This window comes from Carcharodon carcharias, chromosome 23 (genome assembly GCF_017639515.1).
Source record: "Carcharodon carcharias isolate sCarCar2 chromosome 23, sCarCar2.pri, whole genome shotgun sequence".
Taxonomy (NCBI): domain Eukaryota; kingdom Metazoa; phylum Chordata; class Chondrichthyes; order Lamniformes; family Lamnidae; genus Carcharodon; species Carcharodon carcharias.
In genome coordinates, this window is record NC_054489.1 from 40,850,440 (window position 1) to 40,872,234 (window position 21,795).

The window sequence follows — 21,795 nt, forward strand, 5'->3', positions numbered from 1 at the left end:
CAGAGCAATTGTGTCCTTCCTGTAATGTGGTGACCAGAACTGTGTACACAATTTCAGCTGTGGCTTAACCAGCATCTTGTACAGTTCCATTGTTTCAATGCCTCGTCCAATAAAGGAGAGCATTCCATCTACTTTCTTTACCAGCTTACCACCTGATCTGCTATCTTCAGGGACCTCCAAGGTCTTTCACTTCCTCAGCCTCTCTCAAAATCCTCCTGTTTATTGAGCGTTACCTTGCACTTTTCTGGATTGAATTCCATTTGCCACTTTTCTGTCCTCTCAACCAGACTATTGATATAATTCTGGAGACAGCACTTCTCTTTACACTCTGCCACGCAGCCAATTTTTGTGCTACCTGCAAATTTTCCAATCATTCTCATTCATGTCCAAATCATTGATATATACAACAAACAGCAAGGGCCCCAACACTGATCCCTGTGGAACATCACTGGAAACCGTTTTCCATTCACAAAAACATCCATCGACCATTACCCTTTGTTTCCTTTAACTGAGCCAATTGTGGATCCAACTTGCCACCTTCCTCTGTACCCCATGGGATCTCACTTTTCTGACCAGTCTGCCATGTGGGACCTTGTCAAATGCCTGACTAAAATCCAAGTAGACAACATCCACTGCACTACCCTCATCAATTCTCCTTGTTACTTCCTCAAAAGAATTCTATTAAGTTAGTAAGACATGAACTTCCCCTAACAAATCCATGCTGACTATCCCTGATCAATCCTTGCCTCTAAGTGACAGTTTATCCTGTGTCTCAGCTTTCCCTTGCATCCTTTTTAGATAATGGTACAGCATTTGCAAACCTCCAATCCTCTGGTATCTTGCCTGTTTCTAGTGAGGATTGGAAAATGATCCTCAGAACAACCACTATTTCCTCCCTGGTTTCCTTTAACAGCCTGGGATACAATCCATTCGGCTCTAGAGACTTAGCCACCTTCAAGGATGTCAGCCGCTCCAATACTTCCTCCCTCACTATGCTTATTGTATCTAATATTTCACACTGCTCCTCTTTAATTAGAATGTCTGTATCATCCCTCCCTTTAGTGAAGACAAAGTACTCATTGAGAACCCTGCCCACATTTTCAGCAACTTCAGCATCAATGGGCAAGTTACCATGTACATCTCTGATAGGCCCTACCCATTCCTTAGTTATTCTCTTGCTCTTAAAGTATTGGTAAAACATCTTTGGGTTTTCTTTGATTTTATCTGCCAATATTTTTTCGTTTCCTCTCTTTGCTTTCCTTTATTTCCATTTTTACTTCACCCCTGTACTTTCTATACTCCTCTAGGTTTTCTACAGTTAAGTCTTTTGTGACTGTCATAAGCTTTTGTTTTCTGATTTATTTTGGCCTGTATGTTTCTGGATAACCAGGGGGCTCTAGATTTGGCGTACCAGCCATTTGTTTGTGGGGACGTGTATACACTGTGCCCATAGAATCTCGCTTTTGAATGCCTCCAACTGATTTGATACTGTTTTCCCTTCTAATTGCTGTATCCAGTCCACTCTCACCAGTTCACATCTGAGCTTTGTGCACTGTGTCTTCCCCCGGTTCAGAACTTTCACTCCTGTTCTATCTTTGCCCTTTTCCATAATGATGCTAAAGCTAACTGTATTTTGGTCATTATCTCCAAAATGCTGCTACTTCATCCACTTGCCCAGCTTCATTTCCTAAGACTAAACCTAGAATTGCACCCCCTCTTGTTGGGCTTTTTATGTCAAGCTGTCAATATTTGCTGCAGAACCCCATTATTGAGCCCAGCTGACTTAACTAAGTGGGTAAGTTGGTGCATAAGCCAACCTGGCTGAAGTGTTGAAAGACCAAGTCTGCCAAACAACAATGTTTTATTTCCAACCTTCTCCCCAGTTCTTAGAAGCACAAAAAACTCTCAAACTTGGAAAAACAAGTTTGGAAGTGCTTATTTTGTCAGTGTAATTCACAAAGTTACCTGGTGCAGTGAGCCCTACCTATTTCTATACACTGGGGGCTTCCATGCTTCTTTACCATTGTGATTTTCTTGGCAAGTGCTCTCATTTGCATTGGGTCTCGTCACTAGGCCTAAGGCTGTTTCTCAGTGTCACAATGCAGGACATAAATATTGGATCTTTTGGTTGTCTGGGATGCAGCCAGTGTGGTTTCTGATTGGTGCTGCTGTATCCCACAAGTATGCTTGTGTTCTGGTGCAATGGCTTGGGGATGTGAGTGCAGGGTAGAGATTGATGAACGTTTTTTTCAACACTCCCTCTTTCCTAGCCAGTGTCAACTACTCGCTTTCTTGATCTTCTGTGTGCATTTTTGACCTTTTTGGTGTGTTCTGTCAAACAAAAAAAAATCCGAAGCATACATTTGTTCGGTTGCTGTTAAGTTTGAAATAGCCAATGCTCCCCTCTTGCTATTTGATATTTTATCTGAAACCATTTAATGTTTGTTGGTCATTTTAAAGTTGTAACTTTTTGCAACTGGTAAATTTGGTATTGCAGCACAACTGCTGCCTGAATGAAATGAAATTCCAACTTGGCCTCTGAAGATTCATTGAATCAGCCCTTTTTTTGATAACTGCCTGAAGGTACTATTTTGAAGATTGATCTCAACATTGTCTGGATCTGTTTTTAGCTCCTGTGCTGAGATTGAGATCATTGTCTTTTGGGACAATTTAATTATTGAAATGGATTTAGCATTGTTTTGAAGGATGGGATGGGGTATTTTTTTTTGAAAAAGAAACAGTAGCTCCTTTTAGCTTGAGGCATTTAATACTAAATTGAGAATTATCTATCATATCTGTGATGACTCAGGTGCAAGTTCCTGTTTCATTCATGTGCATTGCATGAAACTGAAAGGGGTCCTGATGAATTGAAAGGAACCATCATTGGGCAAAAACTTCATTACTGGGATTGGGCGAGTTCACAGAAATCCCAAGTTTTTGAATTGGATATGTGCACTTTGTTGACATCAACATGAATATTTTTATCTTTGGGCAGCTTGCTCCTTGGCTTCTTGATGAACCAATGTAAAATAAAAATGGAGACCCTTTTGTCCTCCCCATCTCTAATGGTCTTCCCAAGTTGTGAAGTAGAACTGACCAGCAGATCACAAATGTTTACACTCCTCACATCAATACGATATCCGGAATATGTGGTGTTCTTTGTGTCATAAGCAATGTTTAGGTTCCTGCTGTGCCCAAAGATGCTGAATTGGCATGGAGGGATATGGAGCTGTAGGTGGCAAAGGTCATATTAAAAAATGCTCCATATCCAGGATCTCTGCTCTGAAAAAAAAATCAAAAATAAAGCCTAAGTATTTGAATTGTTTTTCATTTTTTTATTGTGAAATTGTTGCACTTGGTTGATGTCCTCTAGCTGTGGTTGAAGAACAGAACTCTATCATGCAGCATGGCAGTATCTTGACACTGCAATACCTGAGAATGTGTGTTGTGGAAATTATGGATCAGTTTGTCTTTTTACGCTAGCGGATACTTTTGTATTGTCTGGGATAGAACCACTACTGCTTTGCAGACAATTTCGGATTGCTAAGCTGATAAGTATTTCAGTTTCCCAGCCTATGTCACCTATTTGTTGAATGTGCCTTTGACCTTGTTGACATCTGGCACTTTGAGATTGGAATATTTACTATGTTCTCCATTTAACAAAAGGACCAGATCAAATGAAATTTCTTAGTGTAAAATTATTCAATTGCTTTTTAATCTGTGGCAGCATATGCTCCCTTCTTGCTGCAGTCTGTTGAGCTCATCCAGCTTCAATAAGGCCACCTTGCCAATATCACAACAGCTGCTTCCCTGAAGATTCCTCAAGTCAGAGTTGGAATTTAATTTCTGACTTTTAAAAAAAAAAATTGTTCACGGGCTGTGGGCATCACTGGCTAGGCCAGCATTTTTTGCCCATCCTTAATTGTCCTCATTCAGAGGGCATTTAAGAGTCAACCACATTGCTATGGGTATGGAGTCACCTGTAGGCCAGACGAAGTAAGGATGGCAGATTTCCTTCCCTAAAGGGCATTAGCGAACCAGATGGGTTTTTTTTTACGACAATCGGCGATGGCTTTGTGGTTATCAGACTTTTAATTCCAGATTTTTATTGAACACAATTTTCACCATCTTCCATGGTGGGATTCAAACCTGGGTCCCCAGAGCATTACCCTGGGTCTCTAGACTACTAGTCCAACGACAATTCCACTATGCCATCGCCTTTGCTATATTGCCAATTTTCACCAATAGTACCATACCTCTCCTCCTGCTAGCTTTTATATCACTATGACAAGGCATAATGTATGTATTTTATAAATAAGTATTCAGAAACATTTAAAATATTTAGACTCAAGGTGTTTGTTGAGTTGTGCTGTAAATCGCACAGAGGGTGTTCTGTAATTATGTAGCTGCCAGTAAATCACAATGTAACTTCACACAACTGGATTTTGTGGTGCACCTAGGACCTGTGTAACTTAGCACTTCATTGAGAAAATATCTAATTTGATCCTTTTATTTTTTACAGACTATGCAAGCAGCGCGATGTCCAACAGATGAGTTATCGTTGACCAATTGTGCTGTTGTGAATGAAAAGGATTTCCAGAGTGGCCAGTATGTTCAATTTTTGTTAAACGTTTGTATGCACTTTTGTATTGGGCATATGTGCTTCACAGTTACATTTTGCAAGAATGTGCCAAAACTAGGCAATTTCTTTAGATAGTGAGCAATAAATGTAATTTTTTTATGAGCAAGATTATAGTTTCAATAAATTAGGTTGAAAAGTACCCACTTGGAAATTGAGGCTGCTGTGCTGGTGAGAGGTGTCCCAATGAGATTTCGGGTGCCTTATTGAGGCAGAGCAGCAGTTTATTTTACCTTGGGTTATGTTATATTTGACCTCTGGAGTAAATGATGTTGATATTGGGTGCTAAAAGTGGATAGGGAGCCCCTCAGCTAAATCATAACTTTCAGCTTTTTAAAGTGGAGAAGGTAAAGGTAAGAGTGGAGCCAGAAATATATTCTTCATCTGTCATTTGTTGTTATCCCATTGTTTTGTTTCCAGAAAACTGTTTGGCTGTTAACCAATGCCAAGCTGTAGATTGTGACTCATTCTTTGAATCCAAAAGGTTGTGTTTTTCCTCTTGTTTCCCAGTTCCCTTTCCCCAAATACCTTGTGGATCGTTTGAAATCTTTGGTTATTGCAGAATGGCTGATGTATGTTCAGTCTTTCTGAGGCAATTGGTACAGAAAGTTGCTGGTTTATGAAGGAGCAGGGAAGGGAAATTAGAAATGTTTGTTTCATGATGTGATCCAACCTGCTGCTGTTATGTTCAACCTCCATCTTAATTTGTTCAGTAGTAATTCCAGGGCTGAAATAATAATACTCGGAAGCTACTTACTTGAAAAGAATTGGAACTTGGAAGGCATGATAGGACACTATTGAGATTTACTTTTGTCTCTTGGCAATCTATCTTAGTTGGGTATTATATAGGCTGTTTGGCATATAATTAGTTGGATGGGAAACCTTTTTATTTGCATGGCCTATTGAACTCTCTTGTGAAGAATGAATCTGGATAAAATGCTGATTTTTGCAGCTGAAAAGTGTGTCCAGTAGTAATTACTTGCATTTATAATAACCAAGGAAATGCATGAAAAGCAAAAACAATAAAAATTCCATAACCTTGGGGTGGTCATGCAGTAACAAAATCAACACTGCTACATTGACTTAAGGTTTTCCAATGAATGGTTTACGTAGAATTGTATAGAATGTACAGCTCAGAAACAGACTATTCACTCTAAATGGTCTGTGCTGGTGTTTATGCCCCTTTCATCAGCCTTCATGAGCATCTTTCCAACCTGTTTCATTTAACCTCAGCAGCATAAGTTCTATGTTTTTCCCTCACCTGCTTTTTTAGCTTCCTATTGTGCATCTGTGCTATTCATTTTGACCACCAACAGTGGTAGTGAGTTAGACTAGAGTTATTTGAGGAAAATAGCGTAGCATTTAATCTCTGGTTTAACTGCTTAGTAATTTTAAGAACTTAAACCAGGCTGTAAGCACCCAGCTTTTAATTTTCCCCAGAATGGCAGACACTGCAGATTATTTCTATTGGAGGTAGCTATAATCAGTTCTCCAAGAGCTGACTCGCTTGAACTTGTGCAAAAAAATCCAGCAAAAATGGTTTGAATCTTGCTCTGTTGTGCTGTATTATCAATATTAAAGGGCTAACAAAAAATGTTTTTTCTTGAATCCATATGCCTTCAGTCTGGCATGTTAAGCAACAACTACAGACTTAAGCCACACTTGCAATCCCACTGCTGTCTGAATTTTGGATTAGTCTGAACGACAGTAACTCCAGATCCACAGAAGCCGCAAACATAGCTGTTTCAACCACGCAGCCTTGCTTCCATTTACTTTCTAGATTTGACTGCTGCATGTAAAAATAATGAATGCAGATTAGCTCAGGTCATCTTGCTTGGCTGTAGCAGTCTGTGAAGTCAATAATAATTGAAATCAATAGTTGCGTTTATCAATGATCAGAGACTGTGTAAAAGGCTCAGTGTAAATAGGCAAGACTCTTAAGAGTTCTGCTCTTTTGGAAAAAAACTAGTTACTTGGTATGTTACCTGCTGGAGATCAAGAAATTATAATTAACTTGCATTTTTTTCTCGGAATTTTGCTGTTGGGTCTAGTTAAAGTAAGCTATTTTTAATCTAAAATGTGCATTAATCCTGTACACAGTTTGGCTTTAACCTAATCTCGTGAGTTTGTGCTTTTTCGTGGCTGTGCAATTTTCTTGCCTTTGAATGTTCTTTCTTGTCCTCCACATCAAGTGACCAGCCAAAGCAGAAATTGACTGTTCCCAGCTTTTGTTGCTGAGATTGGCCACAAAGTAATGTGCAAGAATGCCATGGGGCTTTGTGTGAGAAAGCATCTGGCTCCTGTTCGGCACTTCCTCCACTGGAACACAGCTGGAATCAGGAAGATAGATTCTTAGAATTGTGGGTGTAAACCATTCATGGCTCAGTGTATCAGGGTTGGGAACTTAATGTTTTATTATAAAAATATAGCAAATTATATTTTTAAAATTGGCATAATAAAATTGGATAATTAGCAACTTAATTTTTTCTAGTTATACATTAGTGCAGTTGCAATTTGTAAAACTGCAGGGGCAAAGGCTGCTGAGTTATGTTGAATTTATACTAATAAAAGCCTCTTATCCCTTTGAATCTCTTCTGCATGTTTTTCATGTTTCTGATGTTCTTCCTGGATCAAAGCATCTAAAACTGTACAAATTTGAGTGCGGGTCAAGAGGTGACCTGATAGAAGTCTTGAGAATTATGAAGCATTTTGAGTGGATAGGTATGGTTTAAAAATAGCCACTGACCAATGAGTCAGTAACTAAATTTGAGATGATCACCAAAAGAACAAAGGGAAATTTTTGTTACATGGAGGATTATTATGGCATGGAATTCTCCAGCAATAATGGTTGTAGAGAACTTTACAAAGCAAGTGCGTAAATATTTGAAAATGTTAAAGCATGTGAGAAAGGGTAAGAGGATAGACCAATGCAGATATCCAAGAGTTGGTACAGGTAACAATGAGTTAAATAACCATTTGGTCTATTTTTGTTATAAGTATAGAATGTTACAGAACAACTTTGCTGTTTATGTTCCGTTTACTCCCTCTTGAGGGAAAAATATTTGCCTGGATGCTGGGAGAATTCCCTGCTCTTCAAATGATGCCATTGGATATTTCATATCTGACATGACTGCTGCAACAGACTAATTTACACACTTAGTTGAAGACCTCATGTGAAGGGTGTGAGATTCATTACTGCAGGGAAGTTTCAGCCTTGATTTATGAAATTGTTATATTCCCATTTTAAGTCTGTGAATGGTTTGTGTAGTTTGCATATGTTCTTCTGTAAATTTAGATATGCTGTATGTGGACAGCAATGTACCTGTTCAGAGCTGTCCTGCATGGGTAGGATTAAAGGTTTGAGCTGTACTTGATCATAGTATGTTAGGTTTCCATGTGATTTCCAACACTTAGGGTCACACATTCAGTTGTAATAGCTTATAATGAGCTGTAAATTGGTGTAGGCTTTGAAATTCTCATGGGCCAGCACTAGTGTAATCTGTACCATGATATATGGGAGTATAAGAATAGACTTGTAAATCTAATTCCTCTTGAGACCGAGAACAATATTCTGGGCATTTTATATTAGTAACCTGGTGTGCATGACATCATTGCTCTAATTGTAGTTTGTTCCTCTGAGTTTAAGGCTTGTTTCCCTTTGAATTTTTAAAACATGGACATAATCTACCGTAAGCACCTGACCTTTGAATCAGTTGTAAAACTGTTGGAGTCAGCACTTCAAATAACTATGAACAAAATTGCCTAGCAAAATCCTGTTGCTAAAGGGTATTGTTGGTGTATCATTATTTATATCTTCAGTGTCTCTTAGCTTGTGGAATTTCATGTTGCTGTCTATATGTGGCATATCCCACTGAAGATATGCAGCAAACATAAGCTAGAGGGATCATTGCTCATCACCATTGCGCTTGTTGGCTTGCACTAGTTTCCAGTCTGGCAATGCTTCAACTTCTAAATTCTTAGCCTTGATGCCAAAGCCCTCCATGGCCTTGCCCCTTCCTATCTCTGTAACCTCCTTCAGCTCTGAGCCTTCAAAATCTTGGCACTCATCCAATTTTTGCATCTTACACATCCCCAATTTTAATCACTCCCATCATTGGTGGCTGAACTATGCTTTCAGCTGCTGTGACCCCAAACTCTGGAATTCCCTTTCCTTCAAGATGTTCCTTAGTACCAACCACTTTGACCAAGCTTTTGGTCATCTATCCTGATAATTCCTTCCATGCCTCAGTGTCAAATCTTGATTAACGCTCTTAAGTACCTTGGGATATTTTGCTATGTTGAAGGTGCTTTATGTAAATGTAAGTAACTACCTGATGCCTTCTGATTCTCGCCTATACCCTGTGGAATTTGAAGCACTGTTGGAAACTGAGAACTGCATGTATGAGCAGCCATACAAGTACAATTGTTTGTCATCACAACTTAAATAATTGTGTGCAAGGTTCATGTGCAGTTACTTCCAAATCAGATTGGTGACATTAATTTGTTGACTGTGGTTTTTGCATTGTTTTGGAGACAAGGTCTGTATAGATATGTTATTTTTAAAAAATAGCATTTCTGGCATTCACACACTGACAGAGCTCAGTTTATCAGATCTTTAAAGAAATGGTCTGTTTCATTCACGCTTATGTGCCTGCATGGATTTTAGCCTTGGGGGTGGGGTGTGGGAAACCATTGGCGGAGGTTTTAACTCAGTGTGGTAAGTGTTTGCTTATTATCTAAATGTTGAGAGATTGAGGAGCTCTGAGGTGCAGAGGGATCTGGGTGTCCTAGTGTATGAATCACAAAAGGTTAGTACGCAGGTACAGCAGGTAATTAGGAAAGCTAATAGAATATTATCATTTATCATGAGGGGAATTGATTACAAAAATAGGGAGGTTATGCTTCAGTTATACAGGGCATTGGTGAGACCACATCTGGAACACTGTGTATAGTAATGGTCTAATACAGTAAAGATAGCTTTAAATGCATTAGAAGCAGCTTGGAAAAAGGTTTACTAGACTACTCTTATGAGGAAAGGCTGGGCAGGTTATGCTTGTATCCACTGGAATGTAGAAGAGTAAGAGGCGACTTAGTTGAAACCTTTAAGATCCTGAGGGGTCTTGATAGGGTGGATATGGGGAGGAAGTTTCCTCTTGTGGGAGAATCTAGACCTAGGGGTCACTGTTTAAAAATAAGGGGCCGCTCATTTAAGGCAGATGAGAAATTTTTTCTGATGATTGATTGTCTTTGGAACTCTCTTCCTCAAAAGACGTTGGAAGCAAAGTCTTTGAATATTTTTAAGGTAGAGCTAGATAGATTCTTGATTAATAAGGGATGATAGGTTACCTGGGGTAGGCAGGAATGTGAGGTTGAGGTTACATTCAAATCAGCCATGATCTTATTGAATGGCGGAGCAGGCTCGAGGGGCCAAGTGGCCTAATCTTGCTTCTAATTCATACATTCGTACATTGCATTTCTGGTTGATACCAGTAGAGGTTGAACTGGTGTGTTTTGGGGTTGGTTATTATTTGCATTTCACCTAATGTGGGAAGCCATTTGTGCTACTGGTCATTTTGAGGTTATTCTCAATATAAACTTATCTTCAGAGAAGAAATTCCTCCTCCTCTGTCTTAAATGGGAGATCCCTTATTTTGAAACTATGCCCCTAATTTTACATTCCCTCACAAGTGGAAACATCCTGTCAGCATCTACCCTGGCAAGCCCTCAGAATCTTAGACGTTTCATTCTTCTTAACTCCAAAGAGTATTGGCCCAGCGTGCTTAACCTTTCTTCATAAGTCAACCCTTTCATGCCAAGAATCAGCCTAGTGAGCCTTCTCTGAACTCCTTTCAACGCAAGTATATCCTTCCTTAAGGAGACCAAAACTGTAAAAAGTACTCTAGGTGTGGTCTCAGCAAGGTCCTACACAGTTGCAGCAAGATATTTATGCTCCATCCTCCTTGCAATAAAGGCCAACATTCCTTCCTAATTATTTGCTGTACCTCCATGCTAACTTTTTGTGATTCATGTATGAGGACACCCAGATTCCTCTGTACTGCAGTGTCTTGCAGTCTTTCTCCATTTAAATAACATTCTGCTTTTCTATTCTTTGTGCCAAAGAGGACAGCCTCACGTTTTTCCAAATTATACTCCACCTACCAAATGTTTGCATACTCACTTAACCTATCGTTATCCCTTTGCCGACTCTTTGTATCCTCCTTACAACTTGCTTTTCTACCTATCTTTGTATCAAATTTGGCTGCAGTACAGTCAGTCCCTTCAGCCAAGCCATTAATATAGGTAAGTAGTTGAGGCCCTAGCACTGATCCCTGTGGCACTCCATTCGTTACAGTTTGCCAACCTGTAAATTTATCCCGACTGTTCCGCGCTAGTTAACCAATTCTTTATCCATGCTCATATATCACCATGAACTCTTATCTTATGAAATAACCTTTTAAGTGACAACTTATTGAATGCTTTTTGGAAATCCAAATACACTACATCTACTGGTTCCCCTTTATCCACCCTGCTTGCTACATTCTCAGAGTTCTAATAAATTTAATCGCTTGGTGGTACAGAACTTGAGTATTGTTGAAAAAAAGAGAGACATGCTGTCAAAGCTTTTTGTCTTGTACTCATCAGAACAGACTTGGCATTTTGGCATTATTGCGTCTGTCCTAATGAGTGGAAGATTAAAAGCTTCAGCATGTCTCTCTTTTTCAGCAATACTCTAATAAATTTGTGGATTTTCGCACATTTTTGTGATTTGCTTTAAATTTACTGCACAATAGAAGCAGAAAGTACTTGCAAATAACTGGCATATCAGAGATAACTGCAGTGCTTTTGTTGGATGGCATTTTGAATATCAAAGTGTTACTGCAGTAGGTGTGTGTATTTGCTTTATGTAACTACGTAGATGTTTCAATCTTCACCTCTGCCAGCTGACTAAATAGCTATTTATTGCACCAATCGGATCAGCTAAAAAAAGTTTTTTGCAAAACTGTAGAATTTACAGTAAAGCAGACCATTCAGCCCAACAGATATATACTAATACTTATGCTCCACATAAGCCTTTTCCCATCCTCCTTATTCTAACCCTATCTTTTCCTTCCTCCCTCATATTTACCTAGCTTGCCGTTAACTATATCTATGTTGTTCACTTCAACTGCTCCATGTAGAAAGTTCCATATTCCAACTACTCTTTGGGTAAATTAACTGGTGCAGCCTTGCAGAACCAGAGGGTGGTGTAACATCAGCCAACCTGATGTAATCCCTGCTGTTTTCTTAAAACAGGTGTCAATGGCATAAGTGAAGAAGCAAATCATGTCTAAAGGAGGTGTGATTGGAGGGCTACTGCCCAAAAGTAAAGGAAATAGAGAAATGAGAGGGATAAACCAAAGGAAAGCCTCTTTGTTTCTTTACTTGATCTATTGATACTACTTACACCATGATACCTATTGTCATTTGATCTCTCCTACCCCCCTCACGTCACTTGACAACTTTGATATTTCAAAGCTCAAATTCTATTGAGTAAGGGAATATTGGTCGATATGCAGCAAAAGGGACGGACCCATTTGTTGTTGCTTAAATGAGTACAGTCCAAAGCTGTTAAGATCAGTTGACTAAGAAAATGGCCTATTCTATGTTTGGGTCCACCCAATCCAAGAATGGAGATCTGCAACTGGACTCTGTTCTTCAAGGTCAGCAGCATCATGACTTGGCAGTGCTTAGGTTAGACATCAGTGTTTATGCCAGAAATACAAGAACAGTTGCATCTGCACATTAACAGTTTTTATTGACCCAAAAAAACTCTGCAAAGAATGACAGTAAATAAATTTGACACGATAATTGTCTTGCTTGCAGTATTCTGCCAGGTGGTATCATTGTGACAGGAATATGTCGGGATTTCTCAGCGATACCTCAGGAAGTTGAAAGCTACCGATGCCCCTTAGCTGATCAACTATCTTATTTTCACCCATACCTTTATTATTCTGCCTAATGTAAAAAGCAAGAACCGTAAAGTAAGCCCAGGTGACAAAACACCATTGGACCCATTGGTGCTCATACCTGTAGTACCATAATTTTTCCAGCCTGGTGTCTTGAACATTCTGGAGCCAGTGGCTTAATACGCTTCCTGCAGATTATGCTAGATATTTATCAGCATTTATATCAGGAAATTCTCCTGGGATCTGATTCTGAATTGACCTTAGGTAATAAATTTATGATTTCTGATTCTGTTCACCTGCTTTATTTTGAAGAAACGTGAATTTCCTGTATCCATCCAACTAACTCTTAATGCCGCCTCTTCAGAACACGTTGTCATGGGAACAGGAAGATGAAGTCAGAATGATCCATAAAACTAACTAAATTCTGTATTTTTCATAATTTCTAGAATTCTGTGTGCTTATAAAAGTTGAGGCACAGGTTCTGTTCTAACCAACTCCCTACTCCTTGCACTGCGGGCATTGAAATGATCCAAATAGCCAAAATGGCTACCATTTTCATTTGGTCTATTTCTTTATTCCAAATAATTAGATTTAATGTAATCTGGGTATCATATCCAGAATTGTACCACTTAAATTTTGATGATAACTATTTTCATCAAGGCATGGAACGGTGTAAAGTTGCATTGCATTGTGCCAAGGCACTCGCATATTCTTTGTTCAGTAGTGCCTGATATATTGCTATGTTGTTATTAAATTGTATGTTTAATTTTTTTCTCTCTCCCCTCTCATTTGTATTGAAGTTTAAATGTTGCTCCTGTAATTATTTTGTCTGATTTGATGTCAGCAAACATTGACAGCAGTTTCACGGTGGTATATTTACCCTTTAATCCAGGCTGGCAGCTGCCATTGGTTAGGCCTGCAGAAAGCTGCTGTCCACGGTTCTGATGATAGCACCACAGCAGGGATCTTTGAAATGATTTTTGTTCCTCTGCTCCTCTTTTGCTGCTTTGTGCTGTGTAAGAAATCTGAAATTTCAGCTCAAGAAGCTATTTGGCCCATTGTGCCAATCCCTGTATTAGTTCAGCATCAAAACTTGCTATTCTCATTCCATCTCTTGGCTATTTCCCTTTGCCCTTCATTATTTTTTATCAAATTTTGAAATCTGGCATTAAATTGACTTGGCTGTAGTAGCTGTGGTGGTGATGCATTCTATAAATATCTTGTAACTTAGGCTTTATGCTTCTAGCTCTAGACCAAAATGGAAGTTCCCTTTACATTTACTGCCCAATGGAAATACATCAACTTTCATTTTTTATTCCCTCCAGCCATAATAGTTTACTGCTGTTGACACTGATGTTGTGAATTTGATTCCCATATGGAACAGCTCTTTGCGCCACTTTAGACAAAGTAGGAGCATCTTGTGCCCTTTGGGAACCCTACAGAAAGGAAATTACATCTATGGAGAATGCAATTTCATTAAGACAATAACAGATGAAGGTTACAGTTACAGTGACAAACGTGGAAAATTAGGGCTGCATTCTGTGCAAAAGTGGCTCAGGGGTCAGTGTTTTGCTGGGCATTTTATCTAATTGTCTTGTCTTTAGCTTTGCAAAATCAAATGTACTTGTAATATATAAGGTCTCATTAAACAAGCTTTTGTAAGGTACTTGACCCCTGAGCCACTTTTGGGAATCAAATTCACAACATCAGTGTCAACAGCAGTAAACACTACCAAACAAGCTCAGCAGACGTGTTGACCAAAGGTTGGGATGAAACTTGGTCTCCGGTCCTTAGGAATTATGCAGGAGGAGGGTCCCATTTTTGTAGTGTTAGTTCAGCAAGGTAATTGCTAGGCTCAATTGCCCCCTCCCTCCTACTTTTACTTAACCCAGCTAGGGCTATTAGTTAATAGTAGTAGCTGTTTCAATTGACAAGTGCTTGTCCATGCACATTTTTGGATGAAGATGTTTGGCTAGTTGCTGATAACAATGTCAGAAAAGGTGCAACAATGCTGTTGGGTCAGTGTTTCGCTGGGCATTTTATCTAATTGTCTTGTCTTTAGTTTTGTAAAATCAAATGTACTTATAATATATAAGGTCTCACGAAACAAGCTTATGTAAGGTATGGGCTATATTTCAATTCTCTTGTACTTTTTCTTTGCCCAAAAAGCTTTCTTTTAATAGTTAAGTATTCAAAAATAATAAATATGCTTGGGACCAATTGCCTGCTAACATGAGTCAAATAAATTAATGTTTTTAACCTCATCACAAAGCTCCTGCAGCCTGCCTTTGCTTACTGACTTAGCCTTTTGTCATTCTGCAGCAATTTTGTAATCTCATTTATTATGTGAGAATTAATATTTAATTCACTCTGCCGACTGTTATGTTTAACACTTGGTATTTAACCAACTGGGATTAGTCAATCTGATGATACATATTTGAAATAAATGCTTTTCAATTAATTTTTAGTATCTGCAGTTTCATTAAGTATTGCTAAACCAGATTTTCAGCTTATGTGCTTATTCAGTAGTAGCCCCACAAGGAGTGATGGTGGGGTGAAGTCTGTTAAATTTCCCTTGCTGTCACTTCTACTGCCAGAATGCAGTGATCACGAGCCTTTTTGAGACTGCTGACCTTGAAGGACAGTTCTTGCCTTTTTGTTTTCCGCAGTACTGAGGCATTGCTTTCTTCATGCTGGGTGACCAACCCTTTGGAAATGAGACTAAGGAAAAATAATTTAACCATAATCACCCTGACCCGTTAATGACTTCAAGGAGAGAGCTCTTGTGAACATCATAGCCCTCAAATGCTCTGACACATTACAATATGATGCAGTTGCTGGTTTACTACTGAAGCTCCTTAACATTCAGATAACTGCAGGTTAGCCAGAAGCATCCAGAGAAAGTGATGAATCTTTCTTATATAAGTTATACCCTTCCAGTCAGTGATGAAATTCAATTGCTATTTTTTAAATCTACCTATCGTGAACGGATGTTTACCATCCATGCAGATGTCCCTGTAAGACTGTTCTTTGTGGCTATTGGCAGCAAAACATACATGTAGAATGGCATGTTTCTCAGTAAATGTAGGCTGCAGTTGCATTACATTTATTAGTGCAGTGTACAGTGCAGAGTGATGTGGGTTTGCACTAGTTTTAGAAGAAACTAAATCTGGTAGTCACTGCCTAAACTGACTCCAGAATAAAATTCGACAGTCTAAAATGTTAAAATTATAAATGTAATGTTACTCTTGATAGCATGTTTACTTCCACCATCATTCAAAGACTTGAAGCATGATTTTCCTGTGCAGAACTGTTGTTTTAAATCCTGTAATGTTAAAAAAGCAATTTTTGAAGTATACATCACAGTGCATTGCATTACCGCCCCCATGGGCACCTTCAGAATATTTCTAATTAACTCCTGAAGAGCAGTTGGTATACTGCCACTGACCACCTCATTTCTGGATTGAAAGGCAACCAGGGATTGCTACTCACGACTACCCAGTGAGGCTTATTGAAAAATGTGCTGGTGTGGATGTCAAACAAGTAACAGGTTCAGGCTCTGATGTGGTGCATTCTATAGTTGAACAGTCTTCCAGCACTTAAAATTATGGCTCACACAGGAAGAGTAATGATCACTTAGAAGAAGAAATGTTAGAAGACAGTCACAACCATGGAACAGGATTCCAGGCAAAAATATGGTAGTATTTATTTAATAAGACAGGCTTTTAAAATTCAAGCTGGTTTTGTCTAATTTTCATGTTTCTAGTTCATTTAGTGGTGTTGTTGCTGGCATAATTGGCATGTATTGGCCATCCCCATTTGTCATGAATAGTTTGATACAATTGAATGATCTGTTAGATCACTTCAGAGGATAATTAAAAGTCAACCATTTTTGATGTAAGGCTGATTTCACATGTAGCCCAGACAGAATAAGGCAGAGTTTCATTTCACAGGATTATTATAGCACGAAAGGAAGCCATTTGGCCCATCGTGTTTGTGCAGCCCTCCGTAGAAGCAGTTTACCTAGTATCACTGCCCGCTTTCTCCCCATAGCACTGCACGTTTTTCATTTTCAGATAACAATCCAATTCCCTTTTGAATGCCTCAATTGAGCTTGCTGGACATTCGTGAACCTATTGGCTTTTTCTGATTATCTGACAGATTCTCTTTTGTTCTCACCTTTGCTTACAGATTTAAAAAAACAAATCAAATTCTTTCAGCTCCGTGGTAGGGTTTCAATTTGCATTCCCTGGATTGCTGATCCAGCAAAAAAACAACTACACTACTATATCCCAAACATTGTGTTCTTTCACCTTTTAACTTTGGGGCTGTCTTACGCTCTGCCTTGGGTTTTTATCCAGAACTCTTCAATATGAACGGAAATTGCTTTTTGTTTATCAGGTGAATTTAAACATTTGGATCAGTTGAATCTTTGACTACATAGTACATTGAAATGTGGCCCTGAGCTTGTCATTCTAGCTGCTTTTATATTCATAGACCCAAAGATGTCTACAGCGCAGAAGCGGCCCATCATGCCTGCGCCGGTCAACAGAGATCTGACCATATTAATCCCATTTTCCAGTGCTTAGCCCATAGCTCTGGAGGCTATGGAAACGCAAGTGAATATCTAAATACTTCTTAAATGTTATGAGAGTTTCTGACTCAACCATCCTTTCAGGCAGTGAGTGCCAGACTCCCATCACCCTCCAGGCAAAAAAAAATTCTCCTCAGCTCCCCTCTTAGCCTTCTACCTCTTACCTTAAATCTATGTCCCCTGGTTTTTAATGGTAAAAGTGCCCTCCTATCCACCCTACCAGGCCCTCTCTCAACCTTCGATGCACCAAGGAAAACAACCCAAGCCTATCCAATCTTTCTTCATAGCTCAGACCCTCCAGCCCAGGCAGCACCCTGGTAACTTTCCTCTGCACCTTCTCCAGTGCAGCCACATCCTTCTTGTAATGTGGTGACCAGAACTACACGTAGTACTCCATTTGTGACCTAACCAATGTTTTATACAGTCCCAGCGTAACCTCCCTGTTCTTGCTTTTGTTCTGATGGAGTTAAGTGTGGGTCACTCATGTTGCTACAAGCCAGCACAAGCAACTTGCATTTCTATCAGTTTCTTTTTAACGTTGAAGGTTTCCCGAGATGTTTGAGGCACAACTAGAAATTAAATGTATGCCACGCTAATTAAATTATTAAATTCAATTATTGGGAGGGGTGACCAAGAGGTATGACTAATGATGGCCTTAAAGGAGGAGCAAGGGATGAGAGGGACTTAGGCAGGGAGCTCTTGAGTCTGGGGCAGAGGTGATCGGAAAGCATGGCTGCCAATGGTGGGATGTTCAAAAGGCTGGTGTTAGCTGAATGTAGGGGTGTGGTGTTTGGTGTTGGAGTATGGTTCAGGTCTCAGGGGCTGTGGTGATGGAGAGGAGGGAGGCCTTGAAGATATGTAAACACAAAGATTTTAAATTTGAGGCATTGGGAGAGTGGGAAACCAGGATAGGGTCAGCAAGGGAATGGGTGATGGATGATGAGAACTTGAAGCCAGATCAGACTTCTGCCACAGAGTTTTGGTTAACTGAAGTTTATGGAGGATAAGACACAAGGGGAACATTGCAACAGTGTAGCCTGGTGATTACTCAGGCACATAAGAAATTCAGGAGGAGAAAGCTAAAGCAGGTTTGAAGCTGGATGTTATGGAGGTGCGAGTGGGCAATCTTTGTGAGGGAGAGGATATTGGTTTGGAAGCTCTAGTTAGGAAGCTTACATGAGAACTATACTACTTCAGTCTGAGATGAGGGCTGAGAGGGAGAAATTGGCTGGGTTTGGACTCTGTAGTGAAAGCTGAAGCCAATGTTCACCTGGAGGAAATTGTGCCTCGTTCAAGACCCAACTGTTACAATATCATGTGGGTGATTGGGTGGGCTTAATGGAAATAGGTTCAATGAGCAGTGGGTTGGATTAGGTCAATTCAAGAGAGCATGAGGGAAGATGGGAGAGAAATTGTGAGAAGGCTTGGGTTCAGGCCTAGGGAGGTGGTGAGCAGTGGTGGTTTGGGGGCCCCCCCCCCCGCCACCTTGAAAGAAGGGGGAAGGGAAATAGCAGAAATAACTGAGGACATAGTGCCTAATCCATAAGAAGTCCATGAGACGGGATTTAAGGAGGCAATACTTTGTGAAGGGAAGACACCAAATGGAGAATTGATGAACATTGGTTAAGATTAATGAATTCAGAGAGCTTAAAATGTGATTTTCTGGAGGCAGGTTTAGGTACGAGTTGGCAATGTTTGCTTGTAGCCGAATATGTTGGATCTGTGCTCTGTGAACCTAAATGTTCAGAGAGTGGATTTTGCACTAAGTAGAAAAATTACATTTTGTAATATAATGTAAGAGCACTTAGAGCAGATGAGCAGTATGAGCTGAACTTTCAAGGCAACTTGTGCGGTGCCTTTAAATTATTGCTGTTGGGAACTGTATACAAGATTTGTACAATTGTAACCAAAATGGAGATTGTATCTCAGTTGTGACCTGTAACTCATTATGGTCATTATGGGTGTGCAAAAGCTTCACTAGGTTTATCCCTGAATATAGCCAGTACTTCATGTGCATTGTGATCTTTATTTCACCTTTTAGTTGCGCAATAATTTGTCAGGACATTCAAAACGTTAATCACTTGGCTTCTAGAGTCTGGGCAGTAAGTCTAAGAAAGCTCTGGTGTGTGGAAGTGCAGCCAGACTTGTAGTAATCCTCTTCTATTAAACATGAATTTGTCTTTAAAGCCGCTACATCTATGTAGTGGTTGTACAATACTTAGTATAGAATTTAATCTGTTTGCAATTTCCTAACCCCTTTAGATAATCATGCAATTCTAATTATAATTGAGAAATAACATTTGAATTCTACAACTCCCAGTGAAATATAATCTTGGGTATATAACACATGCGGTACATATTGAGTGAGCCGGAAACATGTTGGCTGCTTAATTTCTAAGAAGTTCATTTTGAGTTTTTGGTAGTTTTGGAGTGATGTTATTTTAAGGGCTAAGAATTGCTAATGTCAAAAATGTAAACTCCAGCTGTATGTTTGAAATGGTTTGTTTTTCTTTCCTGAAGCTTAACTGGTCAGAAAGCTGACTTAATTTCTAAATGGTGGAAAAGCCTTGTCAGGAGCCATCATAAATCACCAATTAAAACATCTCTCAAAATTCTTTAGCAGGGTTATTTCACCAATTGTGGGGAGGGAGAATGTGGTGTAGTGATAATGTCACTGGAGTAGTAATCCAGAAGCTCAGGTTAATGCTCTGAGGACATTGTTTCAAATGGTAGCTGGTGGAATTTGAATTCATTTTAAAAATCTGGAATATAAAGCTTAACTCTAATTGTGACCATGACAACAATTATCAGTTGTCGTAAGAAAACCACAGCAATACTCTTAACTGCCAGTGAAATGCCTAACAAGTCACTCAGTTCAAGGGTAATTAGGGATGGGCCTTGATAGTAGTGCTCACATCCCATGAGAGAATAAAAAACAAGTTGGATCACATTTGGGAAAAACTTGTACACTTACGCTATCTCTCTCCACTGGTTACATGAGTATAGTGATTGAGAGGGTGAGAGACCTCTGACACTGCTATGGATCAGTCAACAGTGTGCCTCTGGGCCAGTTGCCACCAATTCCTTGCTTCCCTCCACCCCTTCTATCCAACGTTTCCACAGGGGATCAAACTTGTATCACAGCATTGCATTGTGTTTGTGTGCTACACTATTCAATTATTATTGTCCTTTATATGCCTTTCTCCTGTCTGGTTTCTCCTTTATCTCAGTTAAGTTGCTTCCCACTGTGAGATAAATTACCCTTACTGGCCAGCAGCTCAATAATAAGGCTACTTGAGTCAAATTGGAAAATTAGCTATTTGATTGAGCTGAGCTTCTGACCCCATAATCTGCTCCGCATTAGACTGCCACAAAGACTGTCTACTTGCATCTCCATAACATTGCCCGGCTCCATTCTTGCACTGTCTGTAAGCTTGAGCTTATCAAAAATTCTGTTGTCCACATCCTAAATCTTTCCAAGTCCTGGTCACCCATCACCCGTGAGCTTGATGACCTATATTTGCTCCTGGCACAAAAATGGCTTGTTTTTTAAAAAAATTCTCATTCTTGCTTTTAAAAAGCTCTGTGGCCCTGCTCCTTATCTTTGTAATCTTCTCCAAACCACCGCCCCCCCCCCCAACCCACCCAATCCTCAGATCTCTTGCAATCTTCCAATTCTGACCTCTGCGGATCCCAATTTTGACCATTCCACCATTGCCAACCATGTCTTACCTGTTTAGGCCCCAAGTTCTGGAATTCCCTTCCTAAAGCTGCTGTCTTCTATTTTTAAGACGGTCTTTTAAAACTTGCCATACTTTTGGTCACCTGTCCAAATATCTCCTTATATAGCTGGTGTCAAATTTTGTTAACTCTTTTGAAACTCACTAGGATGTGTTAGTTACTGTAAAATATTTTCTCATGAATTTTGTTTCGTTGTTTATAGGGTACTCCTATCTTTTCCCTGCCACAAGTATTTTCAGTTTTTGGCAAAAATAATCCCAAAATACAATTGAATGTCTAAGGAAGTTTTTGTGGTTTCCAATTCAACATTGATCCCTTGACGAACATCACCAATAACAACTGATTAACTTGCCATTTCAGCTGACTGCTGCTTATGGGACTTTGCTAGCTGCAAGCTGACTACTGTGTTTCTTGCATATGTTAAGAAAACCAAACTTACCTTGATGTTGAGAGTGGAGGTTGGGAGCTTCAACTCCCGACAGGCCTCGGAGCTTTTACGCATACAAACGGAGAGGGCTGCACATGCACAGATTGGCATTTTTATCTTCTTTGGGCCGAAGATGCATCTAGTGTGCTTGTGCATTAGGGAAAAATGGCATGAAAACCTGAGCCAGGTGACTGGGAGCGGAGCGCCATTGAGAAGGTGCCCCAGATGGGACAGGGAGATGCCCCAAAGGCGGAGGGGACACAGAGGGGCAAAGGTCCCAGTTCAGTTAAAAAGACAGGAGCAGATAGATAGGCTCCAAATAAAAAAAAGGCTGTGGGTAGGAGACTTTTAAGTGAAGAGGACTCAAGGAACGACCTGATAATCAAAGAGGGCTCAGGAGAAGCCCCGAAGATCTAAGAAGGCAGCTGAATTTTGGTGACTCTGTGCT

General features: G+C 39.7%; 1 protein-coding gene across 6 annotated transcripts in view; it reads left to right on the top strand.

Annotated features, from left to right (window-relative positions):
• The window catches only part of LOC121268930 (vesicle-fusing ATPase), a 249,069-nt gene that overhangs the window by 17,736 nt on the left and 209,538 nt on the right, over positions 1 to 21,795 (top strand). For all 6 annotated transcript variants that reach the window (XM_041173206.1, XM_041173204.1, XM_041173207.1 and 3 more), the window contains exon 2: positions 4,523 to 4,608. In XM_041173206.1, the coding sequence (XP_041029140.1) occupies positions 4,526 to 4,608 (83 nt within the window). In that variant the 5' untranslated portion in view covers positions 4,523 to 4,525. The remainder of the gene's footprint in view (positions 1 to 4,522; positions 4,609 to 21,795) is intronic.